Source organism: Chelonia mydas, chromosome 7 (assembly GCF_015237465.2).
Source record: "Chelonia mydas isolate rCheMyd1 chromosome 7, rCheMyd1.pri.v2, whole genome shotgun sequence".
Taxonomy (NCBI): Eukaryota; Metazoa; Chordata; order Testudines; family Cheloniidae; genus Chelonia; species Chelonia mydas.
Window position 1 is genome coordinate 21,016,991 of NC_057853.1, and position 27,209 is coordinate 21,044,199.

A 27,209-nucleotide genomic window follows, 5' to 3' on the forward strand; every position below is an offset into this window, starting at 1 on the left:
CCTCAGGATTCTCCTCACAACTCTTCACGGAGGCTTTTGCTTTGAGTATTTGCAATTCAAGCTGTGTGCCTGGTCACTTATCTCATGTGTTATTTTTTCTGCTCCCTTCCTGGATGACTGAACTTTTAAAAACAAGAATAGGGTTCAAATAAATCACTCAGGCTGTTCAATCAATGTCAAAATAACTACCCATAAACATTTCTGGGATGAACCTGTATTGGGAAAACTTTCACATACTTATCAGATAATTTTTTGCCATCTTCAAATATTACTGTGAATAACAAAAAAATCACCACTACAAATGCTGCATAAAGCAACTTTAAAAGGGCCCAAAATGCTGAAGTGAATTGGAGGTTTTTATTTCAGTGACTGTTCAAGGATAATTTTTGCAGTACTGGACCTGCCTGAAGCACAAACACCACAGAGTGCACAAGGTTCAACTTCTGATTACACACACAAAGCCCTGGTAAAGTTCCTTTTGGCTGGACAGTCACAAGGCTGTTGTGTTTGGAGCCCACCTCTTTAAGCCCTTGAGTCTGAACAAAGTCCAGGCATTGCCTCTGTCTGAAGTTTCTAGGAAGAGGCCACTCAAGAGAATCTACTACCATAGGTAAAACTTCAGTTTGCTGACACCCTCTTCATAAACTAGGGAGGCAGATTTGGCCTGGCCCCACCTCAGTCATGAGTAATGGTGGGGCAGCCAGGCCAAAGTTGAGTGGCATTGCAACCTGGCATATGGGGTCACAACGCAACTCAAATTTGGCTTGTCCATCCCTCCATCACGAAAGGGGATGGCCAAGCCAAATTGGAATGAATGGCATTGTGACCTGGCAAACTAGGTTATAACCCCACTTAAATTGAGTCCAGCCACCCCTCTGTCATGATGGAGGGGTGGCTGGGACAAATCTGCCATCCTAGGCAGCTTCCCAGAAATCTGCCACCCTAGGCAGCTGCCTGTGTTTCTAGGCACACTTTTGGGGTGCAGATCTTCTGTCTAGTACCCCTCCTGAGAGCTGAGACCCCACAGTCCAACTGCCTAGATGCTGGGACTAACGCGACCCCTCAGACTTCCCATAGCTTAAACACATCCCCTCTCAGAATTGCATGGTGGTTTGGGTTCACAATTTAATAGCGAAGCCAACAGACACACTGACTTTGCACAGAATTCTAAACAAAATTACTTCTTACTTAGCACAACAGATCGACAAAATAGTAAAACAAAACCATACGCATTTCCCCACCTCAGGTTCCTCATCCCTCTCTGGAGAGTTCTCTGGGGCGTCCAGGATCCTTCTCTTGCAGCTCGTGGTTTCTCCTCCGAACCATGGAACCTCTGTCTTTGTCTAGGTCAGCTAGCTTTCTCTGACCTTGGTTGATTCCCCTAATAAAAGGGACACCCCTGCAACAAAAGCAAGCTCCCCTCTTCTGCCCAAAGCTTCCTGTGTCTTTCTCTGAGAGCCCCTTGCATTTATATGTTTCCCCTAACAAAACCTGGTTTCTTTGTTCTGCTTCTGGAGATTTTCCACTAACCTCACTATTTAATACCTATGATATGATTATGATTATTAAAGTCTGAGTACGATCTTCAGAATTTGGCTCAAATTCTGAAAGACGAGGATAGCAAAATCCTAATTCCACTCCCTCTGTCAAATGGAAAATTACTCCAAATAAATAGGAAAATATTATTAAGGAATAAATACTGCAAAAAACTACTGAGTAAAAATTGAGCAAGTGTCTTAGGATTTGACCCTTCAGTTACAGTGATTCACTTAATAATAGAAAAAGTACAATTCCCATTATGAATAATGCCATCAGATACCATCTCATGTTTATATCTTTTCATCAGCAATGAAACCATCACCCACGACTTCCAACCTGTGATGACAGAGAACTATTATTCCTTTGTTTTTTTAATGAATCTTACCTGGCTTTTTCTCATTTTTCTCCAACAACTCCACTGGGCCTTCAATATGAACATCAAAGACATTTACAGCTCCAGAATGCAGGCCAAGGAACAGTGAACTGTTCTGAAACTCCAAAAATCTAAAGTTATTTTAATTGTTAGCATTTACAGGTTTCCTGCCCTCATTTACGAATGGGCTTATTTTTAGCTCTTCCAGAAGACACATGCTGTACCAGGAAGTGAGATGGTACAGGCCCACTCTTGTGCCATCTTCTACCCTGGAGGCCTAAAAAGACTGCTACCCATGATACATGCAATGCCCTCCCAATTCTGATCTACCAAAATACCACCCTTCAAGACTCTCTTTATGACTCACCTCTTCTATGATGCCCCAAAGTATTGTTCGTAACAGTGATTATTACCAGAGAAACCTTTTAATGTAGCATCAAGACATGCACATACCAAAGCTGAAAAACCACATGATCTTATTCTTGTAATATATGCAGTTCCTCACCCTACTTCACTTCCTACTGTTCATTAACCCCACTGATCACATCACATCTACATTTAGATCCTTCCCTAACTGGGGCAGGGTTCTCCTCAGCCCCAACTGAAAAGCACTTAGGCACACTTTGTAGAAATAAACAGGGAACATGGGATTTGTTATACCAGATCAGAGCAACGGTCCCTCTAGCGCAGTAGCCTATCATCAGCAGTGGCCAGTACCAGAAGCCTTGAAGGAGATGCCAGAAACCCAGCAGTAAGCAGTTAAATAATAAAATAATAACAACAATCCCCTCAATGATATACTGTATATTTATACCCGCTGATAATCCACAGTTATTCTTGATACTCACAATCCTGGTGAAAACCATAGTTTCATTCGAGATATTGATCTGGTGAAGCAACTGCAGGGCAGGTAAACTCCAGATCTGCACCAATTTGTATTCCAATTCCTGGCACATATTTATCAGTTGATGGTGATCTCTATCATGTTTTAATTCAATTACCTAAAACAGTGAGTGCTGGTCTTTAAAAGGGGCTATTCTTTGGCAGACACATACTTGATAGATAAACCAATCAATAAACAAATCTGGACCAGAGCCCTGCAGTGGGACTGGGATCCCATGGGTCCCACAGGGCCAGCTGCCATAATAGCAGGAGCGGGCAAAATTTTCTTTGTTGGGATTGGATGGGGGGTGGAAACAGATTGGTAATTTGCAGGAAAATACTAAATTTTTTTTTTTTAAATAAAGGTTTTAATATGTACGTGTAAGCGAGAGATAGAAAGAGATTTGATGTCTATTATAACAGGCATTATTTTTTACTTGGTTTAAGCAAGATTTGTTTTATTCTTTTAGTGGTATAAATTATGTCTGAATTCCATTTATATATATCAACTGACAGTTTGTTTTTTCAGTAGCATGGGGGAATCTGTATCTCTTCCGGGATTTGCGGATCTAAGGTTTTTGTGGGTGGGAGAGGGATAAAAATGCAAGAAACAATGTGGGAGAGGGTGGGAGTGTGGGAAAGGGGGGCTGGACCAGAGTAGGATTAAAAAAATAGTCCCGTGCAGGGCTCCAGTCTGGACCATATTACCATATAAAGTAAAGGAATGTTAATTTACATTTGTTACTACTTCCAATCTCATCCCTTTGCTCTGCCAATGAACCCTGCCTCACTACTCCCTTTCTATCCTTCTCCCTCTCATCTTCATTTCTGCCACACAGTCCCTTATTCCTGGAATTCTCTTCCTATATTAATGCAAAAGACCCAGCCTCTCTCTCTTTTTTTCAAATTGCTCCTCAAAACTCACTTTTCCCACAAAGGCTACAAACACTAATTCCTCCTACCCACTATAGACTCAACACATATCTGCTTACACAATAAGTTCCAAAGGCCAGGAACCTTTCTTCTATGCCTCATATGAGGTTTGTCATTTCATATGCTAGCACTGTTGGCCAGATGGGGGTGACACACCTACAGCATTATTCTACTATAATTACCAGTTAAGTATGCCAGCAGGGGACAGGGTATCTGCTTAAACCCTTCTTGACAAGGGAAAAACAGAGGGATGGAAGAATTAGTATAGAATTTGTGTACGGGACTCAATGACGCATCTAGAAATCCTAGCTGAAACGACAACAATTTGTAATAATGACTCAGTTTGTGAGTGAGATATTGAAGTGTATGTAAGTAATGTAGCTCCCTTGAGAAGATTCCAGACTGTGAAAAGCTCTTGAACTCCTTTGTATTTGACAGTGAAGTTGCTCTGCCTTTGGAAATAGTGGACCAAATCCAGCACACTTACTTCACTGAGGATAATGGAGCTACTTTGCATTTACACCAATATTCTGAGTCAGAATCTGGCAAATTTGTGCAAGAATAGCCAGAATTATTCTGTAATGTTGTGTGTGTGGTAGGTTACATTTCTGAAGCAAGACAACCGATTGGTCTGTACATTCGGTATTAAGGACAGCCATAGTACAAGAGAAGAGATAGTTTCTTATTTTTATATCTAGCCTTATCCAGCTATGTATGTTTTGTTATGAAACTCTTTTAATAAAAGAAAGGCTGTAAATTCAAAGTACACTTACAGGATCTTTATAAGCCTTCATCTCATAATATACTAGGTTTTGTATTGATGTGTGGAGAAACAGGATTCTCCCATCCTATTCAAAGAAAATTGCATTATACTCCCACAGATGAAAAAAACAGATCATACTATCAAACACATTGCACATGTAAATCTGAAAAACTAGACGAAGACCATGTTGGCAAAACTAACACAACTGGAAAAAACAGTGAACAGAAAACACTTTATTCTACATGCTCATTTCCTAATGACTGTTAATATAATATAACCAATATAACCAAAACCAACGCAGCTTTTCAGTGAGTCACATCTTGTCAATCAGTACTGTAACACCTGCATGTAATGATCTTCCATTACTAAAGAACAGGCCACGGAATCTAAATTGCATCACACATCAGCAGTTGCAGAGATTTCACCTATTCCCCTTCCACTGGACACCTTGCTTAAAATAGTTGTAAGAACACAATGCCATTTATAATCAATTCATACTTTTGGAAGTACATTTCACAAGGTTCCTTTTCCTTACATAGGATAAGAGATCTAGAGGAAGATGCAGAAAATTGCTCATGTATATAAGAATGCCTCTGCTCAGGGAGATACTGATTCAATTATTTTAACTGTTTTTTTAAAAAATGGTATCTCTGACTTTTGAGATATGCATGCAGGTAGGTGGATGAGATACTAAAAAATTAAAGCACATTCACTGGGAACCTTGAAAGCTGCCAAGTTAAAATCTTCATTGGAGGCTAAAAGAGAACAGGAACTCTCAGTTAGAAATAGTTTGTCACAAAGTCATTTGATGGGGCACACAGATTCTGTAATTTCCCTGGGTTTTTAGTCTTTGCCTACACTGGGAATTTGCCTCAATTCAAGCCATCGGTGGCTGGAATTGAAGCAAATTCCTGATGTAGACAAGTTCTTAGAAACAGTAATAAAGCTGGTTTAAGTCAGTGCTGCTGCTCCTGTTGCCTTTGGCAAGGCTGAAAGCTGACAAAAAGGCAGTATTGGCCTTTGCCTGCACCCTTAATATGGAGTTGAACAAGGATAGTAATTTTAAATGTTTTAAAACTAGTAATTATATTTTATTAAATGGGCTAGAACAAGTTTTGTTGAAAAATGAAGGCTACAGCGATAAAAATAACAAGCCCCATGACATTGACATTTTACTATAAATTCATTCTTTTTGCCTTTTTTCCTCCTTATGATCAAGTTGATTTTTTTTACAGCTTATGACCAGGAGACAGTAACAAGATTTCATATAAGATTATTAATGTTAATCTTTGGGGGGTTGCCATGAATACAAGCTGAACACATTATTTCAATGGAGTTAGGTGCCCCGGTGTTTTGAAAACTCCACTAGGTGCCTATCTGCATTTTTAGATGCTTAAATACCTTTGAAAATCTGGCCCTTGGTGACCATCAGTTTGTAGGAAGTGTATTCAGTACTCACTGACCAAATGTTCAGACTTGGGTAACCTAATGATAGGCTTCTAAATCCATATTTAAATATTTAATGCCAAAGAACCTGTTTTTCAGATCACCTGCAGATTCTACTGATTGCAAGGTCTTTTATTTTGCATATTGCTCTGGGTTTAGATGGCATGACATAGTGTTTCTTGAGGGCCTTTATTACAACCTCTTATTTATACACTCACACCCACTTTTTCACATGCCATCCAGCTTCAGGCAAATTCCTCAAGTACGGAAACAGGAAAATTCTGTGTAGGACAGTCGGAACAGAGTATTTTCATACACATTTTCAACGTAGTTAGTTTATTAAGCCCATAATCCACATGTAAAGCAATAGGCTGACCTGGCCCAAATTTAGGTACCTCCCTTTAGACACTCAAATTTAATCACAATGTTTACATCAACTCTAAAGTTTCCTAGTGGCTTTTACATAATGAGCGCCTCTCCCTGATGGAATAGCGTGCACACCTCACTGTATCTTCAGAATTGTCAAATCAGTTAATTTTAATATCTGCATATCTCTGATTAATCAGAAATACTTGTGCTTTTTACCTGCATACCAAGAACCAGAAATTCCTGGGTATCTGCATACACCAGCCCTTCATCTATCCAGTAGCATATTGGGGAGGACAGGCTGCAGAGACATTCGCATCTCACTGGATCTCTTACACTCTCCTTTCGAGTATGTTGAAAATATTCATTCTTCTGTACATAACTAGGAAAACATTGTATTAGCACAAAGAGAGTTTGTAAAAAATGTTTGCAGGTTGTCAGACCCACACATCAGAGGGCAACTAATGAATTATTTAATGACATTTAACTTAGCAGCAGATCACACCAACTTTTTTTTTTTTTTAAATATAGAGACATGCAATATTTTTAGAAATCTTTACATATACACATGCTCTAGAGACTGCATGCTCAGCTACTGCATTCTGGGCATCTAATTTGCTGTTTATACATGATGTAACAAGGAGGAGCACCCTTTAGGTCATTTGGCATTCCTAGGTCCACAATGGACATTGTCAGCTTCCTCGTGGCAATATTCAGTACGAGGAGTCTCAATTCCCTTTGCTCTTGACTTGCTGCAGAAACTGCTAATTCACTCCTGACCAACCTCCTCTGCAATCAGAATCCATTACCCTCTGAGGTGGGCTGACAGAAATTAGCCCAAATTTAACAATCCTGCTACATTCATTTCAGGCTACCTTATAAAAGGCTAATTTTATTTTTTAAGTTCACATATTTTAAAAAATTTCATTAGCATATTATTAAAACACAGGAAAACAATTTAGTAAAAGTTAGCTAGTAGTTAAATTCAGCCACACCTTAGACAGACATTGCTAAGTGGGCATTAAGCTGAAGGTACAGTATACGGCAATATTAGCTATGGCAAGGCTGAAAAAGTATTTTAGCTATTCCACAGCTCAGTGGTGCTCTCAGTTCAGTGTCGCAGGAGTGTATGTATACAAAGCAGAAGCCCTCTATTTAAAGTAATCAATTTCAGGTTATTTCTGTGGCATATATCATAGTAGTATGTATCCTCTTTAGAAATGCTCTTCTATCCTTTGAAGGAGAGATGAAAGTTCTAACCAGCCAACACACCAGCATGGGGGGATATTACTCGTGAGACAATAGTACCATTATTTTTTCCTATTCGACAGCCCATATGATTAAGTTAACTTTCAGTTCTAAACACACAAACTCTTTTATATTGGCCTGTGTCAAAGTCCCATTTCCTTCCCAGTTCACATAGATACTTGACATACATTTAATTATGAAAAGAGATTCTTGCTGCTGAATTGCATGGATTACATGTCTCTGTGTTAAAAACAAATCTACGGTTGGTGTGATCTGATGCTAAATTGAAGGCTATTAAAAATGAAAATTCCTAACACTGTGATGAATATAAACAATTAGTGTGGCTCTGACCACCTGTGAACATCTTGTACAAGCTCTTACTTTCTATCACTGGTGCCTAATTCAGACAATAACAGCTGAAATGTGGGATCACAGTTTTTTTTAAACTGACGCCATACTTGAAGAGGCTCATTTGTGCTTTATGTCAGATGTTGTATCTAGATATATGGGGAAAGTACAATGTACAATAAAATGCCATTGCCTAGTACCGGCAAACAAATAATTTACAGAACATTTGGCTCAAGTCATTCCGAAATCTTCATACGACACTGATCCATTTATTAGATTCACTATCATTCTAGATTTGGGATGTACTCAAGACAGACAACATTATATTTTATAACTTTCAGTGTTACAATGGAAGCTGGTCAGAAAGTGGAATTTCTGTCCCATGGGAAATTCTAACCTTTTGAAATTTGTTTGCATTCCAAATTGGAACAAAAAGTTGGAATTCCCCCCCAAAATGTATTTGGAAACATTGAAAGATTTCATTCTGATAAAGTATAAAATAATATTAAACATTACATATAATATATATTATCAATTATTAAATATATAAATATACATATAAATGAAATAAAATAATACATTTGAAACAATTCATTTAAATATGGTAAATATGTTAAGTCAAAACAATTCATTTTAACACTTTTCCATCAAAAATGTGGCCACAAATCAACATTCCCACAAAAAGTTTCCATTTCAACAAAACTCCATTTTCAGATGGAAAACTGTTCCACTGAAAATTTTTCAACCAGTTCTAGTGATAATGGATATCTCATATTGCAAAAAGCCTTTGAAAATAATGATTTAAAAATTCAGCATTAGCAACCTGACTCTTGAGAGTATTTCTAACTAAAGTAGCAGTGTGCTTACTGAGAAAAAGAAAGTAGCAATAATAATAGTCAATACTACTTAATGGCACATATCCACCATTAGTTTAGGTGACGCCCATGCAAGGCAACCTTTAATGTAACTACTAACATGAACAAAGCCAGCTGAAGTTAAATTCGGTCTCTTCTTCCTCTTTAATAATCCCAAGATGTGCAGTTTCCTTTCTGACCCATGGCTAATACCTTTGTCAGTGCCCTGATCATTTCCTGCCTTAACTGTTGTAACTTTCTTCTCTGGGTTTCACTGTCTCTCACTGGCTCCAATCTGTCCAAAATGTCACTGTCAAACCAACCTTCCTTTCCTGCCATTGCGACCCCTTCATCGTCCTCCCTCAATTCTTCCACTGACTTCCCATCTCTTACCACTACAAATTCAAATTCCTTGGCCTTACCTTATCATCTTGCTCCCTCCTTTATTACTGCTCTCACTTTCCCTAGCTCCATCCCACTCCCTACGCTCATCCCAATCTTTTCACTTTATTCCTCAGCTGCTCTCTTTTTCCCATTCTTGTTTTCGTACTTTCTTACAGACTACTCCATTTTTTCCTTGTTCTTATCCACCAGACAACACCTCTTGTCACCTTATTAATTTTCTTCTGAACTGTGTGTCATTTTATTTTGACTGGTTTCAGAGTAGCAGCCGTGTTAGTCTGTATCTGCAAAAAGAACAGGAGTACTTGTGGCACCTTAGAGAATAACAAATTTATTAGAGCATAAGCTTTTGTGGGCTACAGCCCACTGTATGCTGTATGGGGCAGGAAGCATGTATTATCTATCTTTGTAAATGAGTGATGCTACCTCATTTTTAAAAATTCATCAATATACAACTAGTTCAGAAAATAAAGAATGAATCAGAAAAAAACCTTTTCTGCTGCTAAAGCAACAGAAGCCCATCAGCAAAGTAAGGAAACTCACGAGGCTAAGGGATGTTTTCTGTTTAAGTGCTGGTGTATTTCTTCAATAGTCCACACTGCTGCCCTACATGCAGGATCAGTTCTGAAATAAAAAATACCCCAGTGTGAAAATTGTAATGGGATAATACATCTGGAGTATGAACGCGCTTATGAGTTAATTGCAGCAGTAACATATCTTTATTCCAATGAAACGATTGAAAAGCCTGATCACTACAACACACAATATTCTGGAATTGTAAATAAGCAATAAAGAAGATGAGAGAGAGTGAGAGAAAACCAGGGTAATGTACTTATTTCCCGTAAATCTTTGAACATGCCTTGTGTGCTGAGTTGGGCTGAGATCCAGAGCAGACCTAGTCATAAATATTGAAATCCTCTCTCAGTTTGTATGGAGGTAAAACTTTCATTGGAGCCAAAGGAAGTTTTGTGTTAGTAATACATCTGGTCAGAAAATACCACAAAGGTTGAAATTTCAATGAAAAAATTGGTACTTCCCATTTTCCCACCAGTTCTACTGAAGAAGATCTGAGGATCTGGTCCACAGAAGTTAGAGACTGTGGCTCCAATGCATAAATGGGATCTTAAATTCTTTCCTCAACTGGTACTAGAGTTAATCTAATCCACCTCCTGTCAACGCAGGATTGTTCCTTATATGTGGGTGTACACAATTGGAGGCTTTACCCCCCAGAAATGTAGAGACTGCATTAATAAAGGAAACACTTAGTCTGGAACAGGAGCTACATCTTCTTCCCTTTCCCCTCCACCCCATAATAAAAGCTGTCTACACCCCTGTGGTACATTCTCTAGTATTCTGCCCAAATATCTCAAAATTTAAAAGGTCCCGCTACAAGGAAGTTTCTCCTCTTTAATTTCCTTTTATTACTCCTAGTGACCCCTCCCTTATGTCACCCGAAATAATTCCTCTTCCTCCTTGGTGTTTGTATACTACAATTGTCAACATTTATCACTGTTAATGGTTTGGGAAATCATGTGATTTGGCTAGTACAACATGGATGATGAGAATACCTAACTCATACATCACTCTTTATATTTTCAAAGCACTACACCTGAGTTTGTCAGCCATCCCAGAACCATCCCTGGATTCTCAAGTAATCTGCAAATGGAAAGATTATTAAGGTGATGTTTTCAGAGTCCAGGAAGTAAATTTTTGCTATTGCTGCACCAGAACAATCTCTGAGTATTAGTATTTAATAGGGCTGTTGATTAATCATAGCTAACTCACGCTCATTAAAAAAAAATGCGCTAATTAAATTTGTGACTGAACTCCTTGGGGGAGAATTGTATGTCTCCTGCTCTGTTTTACCCACATTCTGCCATTTATTTCATGTTATAGCAGTCTTGAATGATGACCCAGCATATGTTCATTTTAAGAACACTTTCACTGCAAATTTGACAAAATGCAAAGACGGTTCCAATGTGAAATTTCTAAAGATACCTACAGCACTGGACTCAAGACTTAAGAATCTGAAGTGCCTTCCAAAATCTGAGAGGGATGAGGTGTGGAGTTTGCTTTCAGAAGTCTTAAAAGAGCAACACTCTGATGAGGAAACTTCAGAACCCAAACCACCAAAAAAGAAAATCAGCCTTCTGCTGGTGGCATCTGACTTAGATGATGAAAATGAACATGCGTCAGTCCACACTGTTTTGGATTCTTATCAAGCAGAACCTGTCATCAGCATGGACGCATGTCCTCTGGAATGGTGGTTGAAGCATCCAGGGACATATGAATCTTTAGCACATCTGACATGTAAATATCTTGAGATGCCGGCTACAACAATGCCATGCAAGTGCCTGTTCTCACTTTCAGGTGACATTGCAAACAAGAAGCAGGCAGCATTATCTTCTGCAAATGTAAACAAACTTGCTTGCCTGAGCGATTGGCTGAACAAGAAGTAGGACTGATGGGACTTATAGGCTCTAAAGTTTTACATTGTTTTATTTTTGAATGAAGGGGGGTTTTTTGTACGTAATTCTACATTTGTAAGTTGCACTTTCATGATAAAGAGATTGCGTTATAGAACTTGCATTAAGTGAACTGAAAAATATTATTTCTTTTGTTTTTTACAGTGCAAATATTTGTCACCAAAAATAAATATAAAGTGAGCACTGTGCACTTTGTATTCTGTGTTGTAATTGAAATAAAAATATTTGAAAATGTAGAAAACATCCAAAAAATCTTAAATAAATGGTATGCCATTATTTTTTAATAGTGCGATTAATCGCGATTAATTTTGTTAATCACTTGACAGCCCTAGTATTTAATATGTACATTACAGTAGTGCTCAGATACCCTAATCAGGATCAGAATCCTCACTAATGGTAGGTGCTGTACAAACACACATGAATACATAGTTCCTCACCTCTCCATTACAGAGCTTTGGGGAATCTGCATCTCCTCCCACCCCAAACACTTTACACATTTGTGCATCTTCAAAGCTTCACAACGTGACTACTAGCCTACTGGTAGATGAGAAATGACAGTAAACAACATGAAACTCTCCATCCCCACAGAACACCTAAAATTTTAAATTGTATTTTGTAAGGGCCATTTCAGGGGAAATTTAGACTAAACCCAGAGGAGAACTAGGTGTAAGATGAGGCTGTGGGTTAATGCACTGTTTTCATTTCTGGAGATACAGGTTAAACCCTGGTGTAAACCACAAAAGAAATAAGTTTGATGATCTCAGCCTATGGTGGATGTTTTCTCCCAGCACAATCACTCAAGATAGGTTAGGGTGACCAGATGTCCTGATTTTTGGGTCTTTTTCTTATATAGGCTCCTATTACACCCCACCCCCGTCCCGATTTTTCACACTTGCTGTCTGATCACCCTAAGATAGGTTCAGGAATGGAGTGGCAGTACTACAGGTCACAACTGAAATGGACAGACAGAGGACTAAGCAGAGCTGTTTGTGTGTCGGGGATATGAACAGAATAAGGAGAGCTGCAGGTCACAGCATTCTCACAGTTTTAAAACAGCACACCAAGGAAGTAAACGAAAAAGCACAGAAAAAAACAAAAGGTTGGGTAAAACTCTACAAACCCTATTTGGTCTGATGTGTTGTTCTGAGCTCCACTCTCAGGGAAGTGAGGGCCCTCTTGCCATGCCTGGCCGACATGGAATCCATACCCTATGCCTTGAACACTCATTCCAGCACAGAAAAGAAAAAATGAGACGAATTAACTATTGATGCACAAAGTCATCGACCTGCTAGGTAACAGGATGCAAGGCTAAATCTGCACTGTTTTGTGTGCAATCCCGTTGATCCAAAAATAAAACCCAAACTCTCCTATAGGAGTTTTCATTCTCTTGGAATCATTCTAGAAACCGAAGCCTTCCTGAGTGATTCAGCCAAGTTAATTTCTTTGTGCCTCAGTTCCCAATCTATAAAATGGCAATATTAAACTTCCTTTCCCGCTCCCATCCTTTGTCCGTTTTCTCTATTTGAACTGTAAACTCTTCAGGGCATGGACTGGCAAACTACATATGTACAGAACCTAGCACAATGGGGTGCTAAGCTTCACTGGGGCCTCTAGCTGCTACTGTAATGCAAACAAAAAATAAGAAAAAGATCTTGTACTGAATACTACTGAAGGGAAAATATCACAATGCCCAGAAGTATCACACCTATTCTGTGTATGTACTTCTTGGTTTTAAATATTATGGAAATGCAGCTTTTGAAATGCAAAGAGACCGATGATTGCACAACAGGACACCCTCTATCTCTATCATCAGTAGTACGCAACACCTAGTCACTGAGCTGTGGGGAAAGCTGCAAAACAACAAGCCATCTCCCACTCACCTAATCGCAAAGTTAGAGAAAGGAGCAGAAGAGTCAGGTTTGGTCAGGTGTGCTAGAATCTCATGTGTAAGCAAATTAATGCCTGTGATGAAGGAACAATGATTAATGTCCGTGTCTCTATCCCTCCTCATCTATTAAATCAGGATAATGTGCCAATTCTTACCAAACATACAGTGCTATGAATTCCAAAATTACATGTCTTTTATTCACATAAATCTATGATGGGACTCCTTTATTGGCTCTGGATTTCATAACCTCCAGCAGCAAAGGGATTATTATAAAAGCTCTCCACTAATGCTGGAAATGCAGGGAGGGAGAACAACTCTAATTCATCCGTTGCCCACATGGAGCACTGTCCCACCATTGTTAGAAGAAAAGTACCTGAATGCTTTCAGCTACACAGATGATTTAAAGGCAGAGGTTTGTACTATACATTTTAAGTGCAGTTCTGAAAGAAGCTCTGTTCCTTGTTTGTATTCCATATCATACGTAAAACCTTATTTTTGTCACTGAAGTGAGTAATACCTTTTACTCAAATCAGCAGTGGAGAGCCAACACAGCCATGAGCTGGATTCTATAATATCTCATGCACCATCAATAGAATTATTAACTGGGTTTCAAGTACAAGGCTAAATTCTGCCTGTACAATCTTTATTACGAGCAATGAGTACAAGCCATAAGGAACTGAGCTAGACTTTCAGACCAAAGGTCGCGCTTGCAGGCCTAACTTTCTATCTGGAAACTAAGCAGATTTAATAGAGTCACCGAGGGCACATCTACTCTGCAATCGTGGTGTATGACTGCAGCATGTTTAGGCATAGCTGAGCTAACTTTAATATAGTTAGCTCAGGTACCAATAGCAGTGAAGCTATGGCAGCCTGGGCTTCTGTGTAGGCTATGTGACGCTGTACGAATTCTGGGGGACGCTTGAGGTTATTATGAATACTAATATTGTAAAATTGCAATGAATTGTGCCAGATATGCCATGTAAGATATCTGCAAAAATGTTAGTTTGCCAAATATGATAATCTCATTTATGTGTTTGTATCACATTTGTATATTGAGTTATAGATATGTATCTATGTCTGTATTACAAAACTTGTGCCATGCTACTGGGTGACCCCCCCCAAACAGTTTGGCGTCAGCTCTGCCTAGCCTGCTTGATGGCCCAAAAGGGACCATCAGCTATACAACTGACCCACTGAGAGAAGGCAGAGGATACAGACTCAGCAAGGCATGCATGGGACATGCCCATGGAGAGAAAAGGCTTCCAAGCCATGTGCTGAGCAGCTTGTTTTGGAAACAAAGTAAGCACAGGCCGCATGGCAAAAGACTATACAAGGCAGCTGCATCTTCTCCATTTTGTCTTCAGTCCTGCTTCTTACCTCTGGAGGAACTTTGCTACAAACTGAAGCTCTGAATAAAGGACTGAATGACCCATCCAAGCTGTGGATGTATTCCAGAGGGACTTAAAAGCCAGTAAATCATCAATACAGCTAGGAACCTGATATATGGACTTTGAAGTTTTTGTATGTATGTGACCGTGTTACCATTTAACATTTCTCTTCTTGTTCTTTCTTTTTCTTGATAATAAACCTTTAGTTTTAGACACTAAAGGATAGGCTGGCAGCGTGGTATTATGGGTAAGATCCAAACTTATACTGACCTGGTGATGTGGCTGACCCTTTGGGGTCAGAAGAACATTTTGTATATGTGAGCAGAGTTTAACATAACTTCTCACTGTACTGGACCTAGGTGCTGACTGGGAGCCAGAGACTGGAATGCAATAAAGGGGGCTGTGTGATTTTTTTTTTTGCTTCTTGACAACCGGATCAGAAGTGCAGTTTGTGACTGACTGGGAGGTTTAACTTCAGTGTTACCCACCAGTATCTTGGGGAGTATCTGCTCTTCCTTTTCAGACTGCCCTGAGCTTGGCATTTCTAGTGAGCGCTGCCCCAGGCACCCTGGGTCACAGGCTATACCTGGGTAATCACTTGAGCGGCTAGCTAGCACTGAAGTCCATGCTGTCATAACCTCACTGCTATTGGTACCTGAAAACTAGTTCATGTATGTCTACATGTGCTGCACTCACACCTCTGACTGCAGCACATACATACCATGAGAGACACTAAACATGTACCCAATTATTTATAAAATCCCTTTCCAGATCAGAATCACACTTTCGTAATATTTTGTTCTCATTTCATCTAAGGGTCTCAAGCATAAAACAATCAGAGACAATAAGGACCATGTTCTACCAACTTTCAGATATACACTAGCACGTTGGTCTTGAGGCAAATGCATCAGCACTTGTTTTGTTCTTTTCTTACCTCCTATGGCTGTTTTTACTCTTCCCCTCATTTTATCCTTAACTTTCCACTCCACTGTCCAGTATGTACATTAGACTCTCACTTCTAGGTGAGAAAGGGACAATACTCTGCCAAAATTAGTTAAGCCACCATGGCCTTATCACTTTCTAGTCATTCTTACTTGACCCCTGCTGCCTGTCTTTCATTTGAGTATTAGTCAAGGGCAGCCTACTTAACAAGTATTTAGGACAGCTACCTGGGTATCCTCAATCATCAATTAAAACTGTGACGAATTCCTTAAACTTGTTCAGGCTAGCAGGGAAATTATCTTGGTCGCTGTTTTTTTTTTTTAAAAAGTTTAATTCGTCTCCTTTTATAATGCACCCAATGTTTATAGGTAAAAACCTCCAGACTATATATACATTGTAATTACAAGATACCAACAATAAACTAAGCATCATAGGCTTCTTTTGGTGCTGACTATTCGCTGTTATTAAAGATCACATTGCACTGTTCTCAAGAATAGGATTGTTAACCTTGGTGTCCTATCCACATTGTGGCTAAGGTTCTAATGACCTAAATTCCCTTCAGGGTTTCAGCTGAATATATTATCCTTCTTCATTTCCTGACCTAAACTGCCACACAATGTTGTTTTTGTGGTTATATGGTTCTGCTCTTCACCTCAGATGGTGGATGAAATGATGTCTGGGTATTTTTAAGCTTATAAATTCTTTGCATCTTTCCTGCCCAAAGATCCCAATAGAAATGTCAGACTGTTATAAGTATCTGGTAGGAGACCAGCAAATTTGTTTTCAGTTGAGAGGGTCCATTCCTTAAACCCCCCCACTTCATCACAAAATCAGAAACCTGGTCTCCTGTATGCTTCAAAATGCCTGCATGCCAGTTGTTCAGCTCACCCAACTGGCAGGGATAAATATTTCCCAAGTATTAATCCAAACTGATCATTGGGCATTAAGGGCGGATAAACCTATAAATCACTTGGCTGATATTTTAACTGAAATTTTGCAACTCGCTGAGCACATTGTTGGAAGCAATGCTTTCCTGGCCAGAGTTAAGATGCCACAACAATAGGCCTCAGAGTTGAAAGGGGAGTGAGGGCTTAATACGGTGGGGAAAGAAAGCACAAACAACAGCTCCATTCTATATTGTGATAAGAAGTCAGGCCTACAGTTTCTGCCTTAAGTGTGGTCTCTTCCACGTTTTGCTCACTGGAGATTTAAAGTAGATAATGGATTTGTCTGTCTCTATCTCCAGGGTTTGCCTGGCCTCAGATTATTATGGTCTGCTATTTAGTCAGCTCCAAATGTGAAACAAAGTGAAAAGTAGCTGAAAAATCACTTTATTAATTAAAACTATATAGGAAACAAAATGTATGAAGACATTTATTAATTGAAATCCATAGACTATCTGGTAATGCTGCCTGTTTTGTCCCTTCAAATGACGAAAATGGAGTACAGTCACTAGTAATGAAAACACCCAATTTTGAGGGCGATAAGAATGGGGTAAATGGGGAGGCAAAAGCAAATAAGCCAATTTTTTAGCTTGCCTCAAGCCAGCTTCAGGTTTTGCAAGACATTAATTGAAATAATCTATATTTTAAAATGCTCACACAAGTATTTACACCTGGTCAGGCTGGTTATGCAAATGCACCTCTCTTTTCTGTTCCCTTGTTCCCCATACTGCTCCAACTCTGGTTTGCTGTTTTTTTGCCTATGGCATCTTGACACAATCCTTGATTATAAGCTCTCTCTGTACAGTGCCCTCATCAGGGCCTCTAGGACTACAGCAATACAAGTAATAAAGGTAATAAAACTGCACTCTCACAGTTGCGTACACCAATCAGACAGTAAGGTGTTGCTTAGCAGGGGGAATTACTTGGAAGACAATGTGGCAACTGCAGAAACTGCAGCTCTATTTATCATATGAGCTTCCTAAGCACCACACTAAGGCTATGTCTGCTCTGCAAACCTTACAACAGCATGGTTGTGCCAGCTGCATAGTTGAAAGGTGCACTGTGTGGCTCCTCTTTTTAACGGGGAGAGAGCTCTCCTGGTGACAAAGTACAACCACCTCGAACGAGGGACGGTAGCTTCCTCACCGGGATCACAGCTCCCGCCAACAAAGCACTGTCCACACCGGTGGTTTGTGTCATTAACATTTTTGTTGTTCAGGGAGATGGTTTTTTACGCCCTGAGTGACAAAAGTTTTAAAGATGAAAGTGCAGTGTAGGCAACGCCTTAAGTTTAAACAATTCCAATAGGTAAGCAAAGCCCTATTAAAATAAAAATGTACTTTTCCACTCGTTTTTCTGTAGCTGAATCTTTCTTCTTTCCTGCTTCACCTGCCTTCAGTTAAGGCTACGTCTACACTAGGGACCTTACAGCAGCACAACTGTACCACTGCACCTACGCCACTGGAAGGTCTCCCATGTAGCTGTTCTTTGCTGGCGGGAGAGAGCTCTCCTGCTGGCATAATTAAACCACCCTTAACAAGCGGCGATAGCTATGTCGCCAGGAGAGCGTCTCCCACTGACACAGAGCTGTCCACACTGGAGTTTTTGTCAGTGAAACTTATGTCAGTCAAGGGGGTGCTTTTTACACCCTGACCGACAAAAGGTTTGCTGACAAAAGTGCTAATGTGGTCATAGCCTAAGTTATAATCAAGGCAGGGGAAGCAGCATCATTAGAAAGGAGAAAAATGTCTATTACACATAAATGCCTTGGTTTTCAAGCAGTGGTAGGAAGGGAAACACAGGGATAATGCAGTACATCCCCTTTATAGTGAAATCGTGGCTTTTACAGAATAATTTCTCTGTAAAATGAGGTTCACACTAACAGGAATCACAACACATTTAAAGAAGTTGAGGCTTTCATACTAATTCACCAGAAACAGGTTTTGCTGATAAGGAAATGGGGCTGTGGGAGAAAGAAAGAAAGAAAGAAAGAGAATTCTTGCAAACTTTCTCAGAGAGGAAGAAGCAGTGTGGACAAGACTTGAAGCCAGGAACTCCCATATTACAATCCCAACACTGACAATTATGCCCCGCTGCAGGCTATATCTAGCCCATGCCGCCACTTGCTGCTGCCTGTGCTACCCCAGCTAGACTGCTATTTTTAGTGCACTAGCTTGAACAGTGCTAGAGCAAGTATGTCTACACAGGCTGGGAATCTCATCCCCAGCTCCAACTGTAGGTGTAGCCTCAGTATCTCCCTATATGGGGGTGTTTCTAGTTACCTATCTCACAGGGGACTCTCAGGATTAAGTAGCTGTTGTAAGTACAGTACTTCAAATATGAAGAAAGGCTATTTTTATTGTTAATGGATGGGGAGCTGGGAAATCTGGGTTCTATAAGCAGCTCTGCCACAGACTTTCTGTGTGACCTCAGTCTAGTCACTTCGCCTCTTTGGGTCTCACTTTTGCCATCTGGAAAATGGGCAGTAATAATACTGATCTACCTACCCTATATTCATTAATATTAAGATTTGTAAAACACTTTGAACATTTTCCAGAATACACTGTCTTCACCTAATACCAAAACATCCTACCCATCCAGTGTAATGAAAAGAAAACAAACAAAAAAACGAATACAACAGAGTGAGAAATGAAAGAGGCTAGAAAGCAGTAAATGTTTAGTAAAATGGATGTAGTACCTCGCTGTGTAGATCCATATATCCCAAGAAGTCAGGAGGAAGTAAATTGTTCCACTGGTTCGATTATAGGCAAAGCTGAGAACTGACTGGAGCGGAGACGGATAGGGAGGCGGCAGCACGGTACATAACTTTGTCCCATTATTCAGAGAGAAAATTCGTAAACTTAGGAAAGAAAAACAGAAGAAAGTGGTAAAGGGAAAAGGTTAATGAAGAGTTGTTGTTTAATCAAGACACAGGGATGACACTTCAATTCATCGTCCCCCAGTAACTTTAATGTTCCATGCAAACATCCCCTTTTAAATGGATGGGCCCTGTTATTTTAAAGTGAAAAATACCATGATTTTTCCACTCACTCAATGTTAAAAGCTCTCATAAGCTAATACACTTCAATGGAGTTAAAAGTTGTGGTGCTATTTTTTCCAGTACTGTAATGCCAACATTTGACCGTTATAAACATGGGCAGGTACGCTGTTCTGCTCAGTTTGCACAATCTGGAGGTCAAAACTGGACACTGATACTTTTTTCCTGTGTGCGTGATTTTCATTAAGAATGTTTCACAGGTATTTATTTTGACTAATAGAACATAAATCTCAGAAATACTGAAAATTTGTAACCCATATTGGGTTCTCTATTTGATTAGTTTGTTACTTTATGGTTTTAAACAGGCGGCAGCTAAACCCTTTGATATGGTTGAATGTGGTGTTTATTAATACACACACTTTACCATTTTTCTATTGAAGTTTATTACTACTAGTGGAGATGCAATCCAACCAAAAACCCGGATCCAAACCACCTCAAACTTTCATTAGCACATGTAGTCAGACATACCTGTTATCAGAGCCCATAGCTACCACCCTGCTGGATTTCCCATTGGCAACACAGAGGGACAGAGCCTTAATCTCACTGCTGACACGAGTCCAGAATTTGGTAAAATAGTTCAGGTCATACACATGAAGATTGCGGGCGGAAGAGCAGTACAGCAATTTATCCTCAGCCAGGCCCATCCAAACAATTCCTTCAGTGAACAATGATAAACTAAACGAAAGATAAAGTCCCCACAAGCCAAAGAAAATTATGAATTAAAGTAAGTCAGAAGCAAGTTACATCAATTACATTAGAGTCCAAGTTAAACTACATGGGACATTTTTCAATGTTGACCATGTTCAGTTAAAAGAATTCTTCACACCAGACTCAAATTCTGACAATTCCCTGGGGAACTCAGAGGGAAAAAAAACTGGAACCAGTTCCAATCAACACTGACTGCTTTAGTGACCTTGGTGAATCTGTTTTGCATGCCACAAAGATATGGAACGACCATGTACTTACATGATAAGTAAATACTGTGCTAATTCCTGCAGGTTATATAAAAATGTTATTAGAAATTATAACACTCAAGGGGACACAACCTTCATTTCTAGATCTCATGATATCCCTTTAGCAGTTAGTAAAAATGATGTATCTTATTGAATCACTTACATATCAAGTAATTGATGTGAAGGTCTCCTTAAAAATCAATTATATGGTATGGGGCCAATACCTCAAAGCAGATTCAGAGCTGTATACATTATTTATGCCTTGGGAAATGCCATACTTTTAACATTTTTTAAGAAGTAAAGATTTATTTATTCATAACCGTACAACAAGCTCATGAACTGTACATCTTATTTTTTCTTTATAAATTAAACACTTCTTGCACACTTGTATAAATACTCAAGGAATTATAGTAGAACTCACTATTAAAGGTGAACTGACCCTTTAATGAATAAGGCCCTGCGCTGCAAATATTTATGCATGTGTTTAACTTTGCTCACCAAATGACTTTTTGTTTTGAATTTTCCATCAATTGTATTTTAAAAAATTCAAAGGCATTAAATGCTCGAAAGCTAAACAAAACATTTTGGTTTCGGTTTGACCGAAATTGCTAGTGAACTGAAAAATCCATTATTTGCACAGTTCTAAACAGAAGCTGTGCTAAAGAGATCTTCACCATCTAATGAGCTGAGAATAGCGGAGATACATACCTTTCTATTTAGCAGGGTTTCTTGCCTTATGGTCAGAGCACCTGGGCATAGATCCTCAAAGATATTTAAGGTGCCTAACTCCCACTGAAATAAAATCCACTGGAGTTAACTGTTTACATATCTTTGAGGATCTGCGCCCTGATGCTCTGAGATGATGAGCACCTCCTGCAAGTTGTTGAGTAGCCTCAACTCCTCACAGTTTCAGCCCCAAAAGAATTGGAAAATAGAGCCAAACTGTGGCAATATTCTTAGAGGCATATAATCTACAAAGATATTTATCTTACTCGTTAAAGATTCCTTATTTTTCCTTTGAAATTCATCCAACATACCATAAAATGCTACAAATGCTAATGCTAGAAATGCATTTTAACTGGATTATATTTCATTAGTCGTAAGCAGTGAAACTTACATAAATAGTATGGCCTTTTTAAGTACCTGTAAAACAGCTGCATTGTATCCAGGGACCAGAGTTTCACGGTCCCATCCAAAGATCCAGAGATAAATAAAGACAAAGTGTTTGGGTGGAGGAGGATGTGTGTGACAGACCTGGTATGGCCATGAAATACATGCAACAAACTGCCCTGGTCATTCCAAGATTTTACTGGTTAAAATAAAACAATAACCATCAATCAGTAAATAAATGAGAATTAAATTATGAAGAAGCCAAAATAAACTACACTTCTTTGTCTCTGGTTATTTTACTGAGTACACCAAAAACCTGATTATTCTTCAAAAAAAACCCACCCCCAAACACTAAAAAACACCCTGTAATTTTGCTTTTGATCTAATACTGTATTTTCTCTCCCGAGTGCTAATGATACACTCTACTGTGAAGAAATGCACTTAGTTAACGAAGGAAGTCAATTTATGGGAGTCATGAACACTATGATTTCTGTGTTTTTGAAAAACATTTATGACTTTAGTCCTTTTCATCATGAGCATCCCTGATTTTCCTAATAATTATCATGAGAAAATCAAAACAGAGTGGTTGGGCATTTTCTCATGCTTTAGCCAGGGTACTGAAAAGGAGGCCAGATGCTTCTTTATTTGGAAAAGTCTGGAAAGTAACATTATCAATTACCATTCAGAACGTGCCTGCTTATTCTTACAAAAGAAAGAATGATTCCTGATAGAAAATAGTCAAATCAAAAACTATATCACATAGAGTTGGTAAGATGATGAATGAAAAACACTACTGCTTGGAGGAATGGCTCCTTCAAAATTTAAGTTGACAGGACGTACTGTAGGGCCCAATCCTTCAAAGGACCACGTCCTTCCATACCATGAAGCTGAAGGCATTTTGCATCTTTTTAGGATGTGCTCAGCACCTTGCCATTATCCCAGAAAGTGATTCCTGGATTCAGTGGAGGATAATGGGAAGATATTTTTGGGAGATTAAATATTAATAAATAATGGATAAGACATTCATCTGCTGAACTTTTTAGAAAAGCTCTAGGAGATCTACATTCATAAAGAAGTCACACTTTATATGTTAAGATTTATGTTTGGGTTCAAATGTTAACAGATAACATTTCTATTTATGAAAATTCAGAGAAACACAGATGATGATGATAGGAAAGACTGAGGTCCATTAATTTCTAGGACCACCTGTTATTGCAAGAAATCGATTATGTGACACAACACGTGACCTGGACTGTGTGTTCCCCAGAGAGGCAATAACTATGAAACTCTCTGCCAATATGGCCTACAGAAAATTTCCTTCATGCCTTCAAATGTGGGAGCAAGAATTGCTGTAGTTAAGTTTAGAATTAGAATGTCATTTATACACTGAAGCACTACTGCTGTTTTAAACTACTATCACTGCTGTCTCATTAAAAACATATGGTAAAGTAAGAAGAAACAAAGAAGTGTGATCATAGGCTCAGATGCTTTGTTCCTGTGTGCCACCTTACTTTCAGAGTCCCTGGAGGAGGTAAGCAAAGCATTGGAGTATGATGAATAGACGCAGGAGAGAATGGTACTTTGGTGGGCATTGGTTAGCTGAAACAGTAGATTCCCTTTGGTATCATAGCAGAAGAGATCGCAATTAGAAAAGCAATAAAGTCTTTGCATATTGACATCAAGCGCCATATTTGTACACCAGATTTGCCTCATGTGTGGGAATTCTGCACTATATTAAAAAAAAACATGATTAAGACTACGGCAACACTACTGTACACATTTAAATAAAATGATAGAGTCATTTGGTTTGTGAAGTTTTTTGCATACTACAAGACTACACAGTTCATTTTATGAAAGCTGCTGGATATATTTTATTTTTTTAAAAAGCATAGTTTCCTAGAAGCTGGTAATGAGAACGTTTCAATTGATTATAGTGTTCAAACAATTGTCTAATCATCACACACACTATGTTGGGAATATATAATGGGGTGTTTTAAAGGTTTTATTGACACTTGTTTGGCATGGCCACATAACTAACTCGTGGATTTACTACTGGTAAGCAAATCTGATTATTCCAAACAAATGCCAATAAAACTTTTATAGTATACCATCCCAGGCTAAATAAGTTTACAAAAAAACTATGTTAGGAATGTTTGGAGTTTTTAAAAAGGTCACAGGGGTTATTTTTGTATTACTCTGTGTGTAAAGCAGTGGTGGGCAACCTGCGGCCTGTCAGGGTAAGCCGCTGATGGGCCGCCAGACCATTTGTTTACATTTGCATGGCTGCCTGCAGCTGCCACTGGCCATGGTTTGCTGTTCCTGGCCAATGGGAGCTGCGGGAAGCAGCGCGGGCCTGGCTGCGGCCATTAGGAGCTGCGGGCAGCCGTACAAATGTAAACAAACGGTCTGGTGGCCCACCAGCGGCTTGCCCTGATGGGCCACGTGTGGCCTGCAGGCCGCAGGTTGCCCACCACTGCTGTAAAGCCAAGAGCCCTACTTATTATAAGTCCAAGTCTACTGGGTTCAGAAAGAGCCATGAAACCATCCTAAATACCTTCTTCTACATACAAATTACACAGATTGAAAGTGCAAGATCTCAGTTTTCCAGGACTAGAAGCTAATCCTTGATCCCATCGAGAACCTGCGAATATCTACTTTCCAAAGAAATAAAGATACTGTTTCTAGTTCTCAGTGCCATACGTAAATGGATTGTAATATTAGATGTTTATATATAGAGAAAGGCTGACACTGGCCCAGGATAGAATTTACTTGTCCTGAGCCTCAGACCAGTATAATTTTTGGAATCGCACAGAGGTGGGGAGAGGAATTTCACATTTGGGAGGAGAAGGGGAAATATTTTTCTGGCAGGGTGATTTGAAAAAAAAAAAAAAAAAGACTGCTGGTTGAAGCTACTCAGAGTTTCAGAATGTTGGAATAAATACAGGGGAGATGGATTAGTGGGCAGAGTGCAAGTGAGGCATTCAAAGGTGCATAATAAACTCACTTAGCACATGGTTTTGAATAGAAATCACATAGCTATTACTTCCAGATATGCAGTGTATGTGTCTATGAATATACACAATGTACAATCATTCATAATAAGTTATATTAACATTATAAAAGCTTTCACAAGATACAGCAGTTTGTCCTGGGCTTACTAAGAAAAGTGATATTAACAAACATGCAAGTGTCACTTTTCACAGCAGACTTACTAGCTAGCTGGGAAGCTGTGAAAAGTGATTCTTGTATGTTTAAAGAAAAGGAGTACTTGTGGCACCTTAGAGACTAACAAATTTATTTGAGCATAAGCTTTCGTGAGCTACAGCTCACTTCATCGTAGCTCACGAAAGCTTATGCTCAAATACATTTGTTAGTCTCTAAGGTGCCACAAGTACTCCTTTTCTTTTTGTGGATACAGACTAACACGGCTCTACTCTGAAACCTGTCATCTTGTATTTTTGTTAATATCACTTATCACTTTTCACAGCCTCCCAGCTAGCCAGTAAGTCTGCTGTGAAAAATGAGACTAACAAACATACAAATATCACTTTTCACAGCATTGTTTTTATTGAGTCAGCAAAAAAAAAAAAAAAAAAAAAACCCACAAAAAAATCCTACATAAATTAATTATAATGTTTGGATGTGTATATATGCATATTTATTTGTTTTTCCTAAAGTTAATTAAGTATTAATTATTTTAGGAAATTAAGTATTTTAGGAAAAAGTGTCAGCCAGCAAGAATTGGTGGCTGCACTCTGAGGCCACCAAAAAAATTGTTGCGAGAACCCATGTACATATTCACTCTCTAAACTCAAATAATCCGTTTACCTGGGGAAAAGCTTGTAATTGGACATATGAGCTGCATTAGAGTAATCTGTATTTTCTGTTTCTTTAAACTTCCAAAACTAAAAGAAAAAAAGAACACAAAGATAATTTTGCAAGCTTGATTTGGTACTTGAGTCTAGAACTGGAAATCTGAATGTCAACTATCGAAACCTTTTCAATAAGCCATTAAGCTCTCCCATTACTTCCATACTGACAGACCTGGATACTTCAAAAGACATAAGCCTAAAGTAAGAGCAGCATTAATGAGAAAACATTTATGAAACTTAATTTGTTTTGACAGAAAAAAATGAAATGATGATCACATGAGATAATACCTAAGAAATTTCATCACCTAAGAAATGCTTCTCCGCTGCACTGACTATTCTCTTTGTTCATCATGCCAACCCAGCTATTAGTGAAACTAAATAAACCAGCCAATCTACAATATTTTCTCCTCATTTTCTTTTCAAAGTAAATAGAGTGTTGGTGAAAGGTGCTGAATTGACAATTCTATAGACCTGTATTTATATATACACATAACAAGTACAACAAGGGTGGTGGCAATGCAAGTTTCAGCCCCAGTGATCTAACTGATCTCTATCCTGGAAGAAATCACCTCTAGTGGAGTGGGAAGAATTTAGTTACCATAGTGCATTCAGCCCTTGATCTCTCTGCTGAGACTGCCACTAAGTTATGATAGTGTTTTTGTGATCTGGATATCTGACCACTAGAAAATTAATTGGCGCAACCAAGCAGTCATCAGATGGTAACATCCTTCAGTCACTATTGACCAACGTTGGGCTCAAACCAGTGAATTAAGTGTGAAAGTTCCCCTGCTCAATCCACCAAGGCCTACAGTCTCCCTTTGCCCTACATTAAATTCATGCCTGTGCTTCCAAAATGTTGCACGAGACAACTCAAACCTCATCTGAGGTATTCCCTTACCTTTACTCCTTTGATTCCTCCTGTAATGAGTTCATCACTCACAGGATTGAATACCATAAGTGTCAACAGACGTGACTCCATGTTTTCTACTGAGCAGATCTCTTCATAATTCTTATTATACACCTTATGAAAAGAAAAGTGATGTTCACAAATCATGCCAAAAAGGCTGTGGGTAATTAAGGCCCTGATCCAGCAAAGCATTGAAGTCATCTCTTTCTAGACTTAGGCCTTTGAGAGCAAGGATATATGTACCATATATAAAATATATGGTACAAAACTTTTCAGAAACTTTGTCCTCACTGACAGACTATTTATTTGAATTTTTAAAATTAAATTATAAACAACAGATAAATGCACATCATCCCCCACGGTGAATTCACAAATGGCAGGAATTATAATTTTTTCCTCTTTGTAAACTTTACTGTAGCGATGGAGACAATCAGAGACATACAATTAATGGAGATAGGCACTTATGGGATAAGTTGGGCTGTATTTCTATCTCCTCCATTGGTTTTC

At 38.9% G+C, this 27,209-nt stretch overlaps 1 protein-coding gene across 5 annotated transcripts in view; it reads right to left on the bottom strand.

The window, feature by feature from the left end:
* The window catches only part of LOC102932289, an 81,389-nt gene that overhangs the window by 47,906 nt on the left and 6,274 nt on the right, over positions 1 to 27,209 (bottom strand). For 3 of the 5 annotated variants that reach the window (XM_043551863.1, XM_043551864.1, XM_043551865.1), the window contains 11 exons: positions 26,694 to 26,816; positions 25,752 to 25,828; positions 23,435 to 23,652; positions 21,957 to 22,122; positions 20,329 to 20,535; positions 19,501 to 19,662; positions 9,698 to 9,778; positions 6,522 to 6,684; positions 4,501 to 4,575; positions 2,761 to 2,913; positions 1,925 to 2,027 (listed from right to left, as the gene is read on the bottom strand). In XM_043551863.1, the coding sequence (XP_043407798.1) occupies positions 1,925 to 2,027; positions 2,761 to 2,913; positions 4,501 to 4,575; positions 6,522 to 6,684; positions 9,698 to 9,778; positions 19,501 to 19,662; positions 20,329 to 20,535; positions 21,957 to 22,122; positions 23,435 to 23,652; positions 25,752 to 25,828; positions 26,694 to 26,774 (1,486 nt within the window). In that variant the 5' untranslated portion in view covers positions 26,775 to 26,816. Of the gene's footprint in view, positions 1 to 1,924; positions 2,028 to 2,760; positions 2,914 to 4,500; positions 4,576 to 6,521; positions 6,685 to 9,697; positions 9,779 to 19,500; positions 19,663 to 20,328; positions 20,536 to 21,956; positions 22,123 to 23,434; positions 23,653 to 25,751; positions 26,627 to 26,693; positions 26,817 to 27,209 lie in introns of those variants that run through there. The other 2 variants (XM_043551866.1, XM_027822388.3) reach the window with 2 other exon arrangements.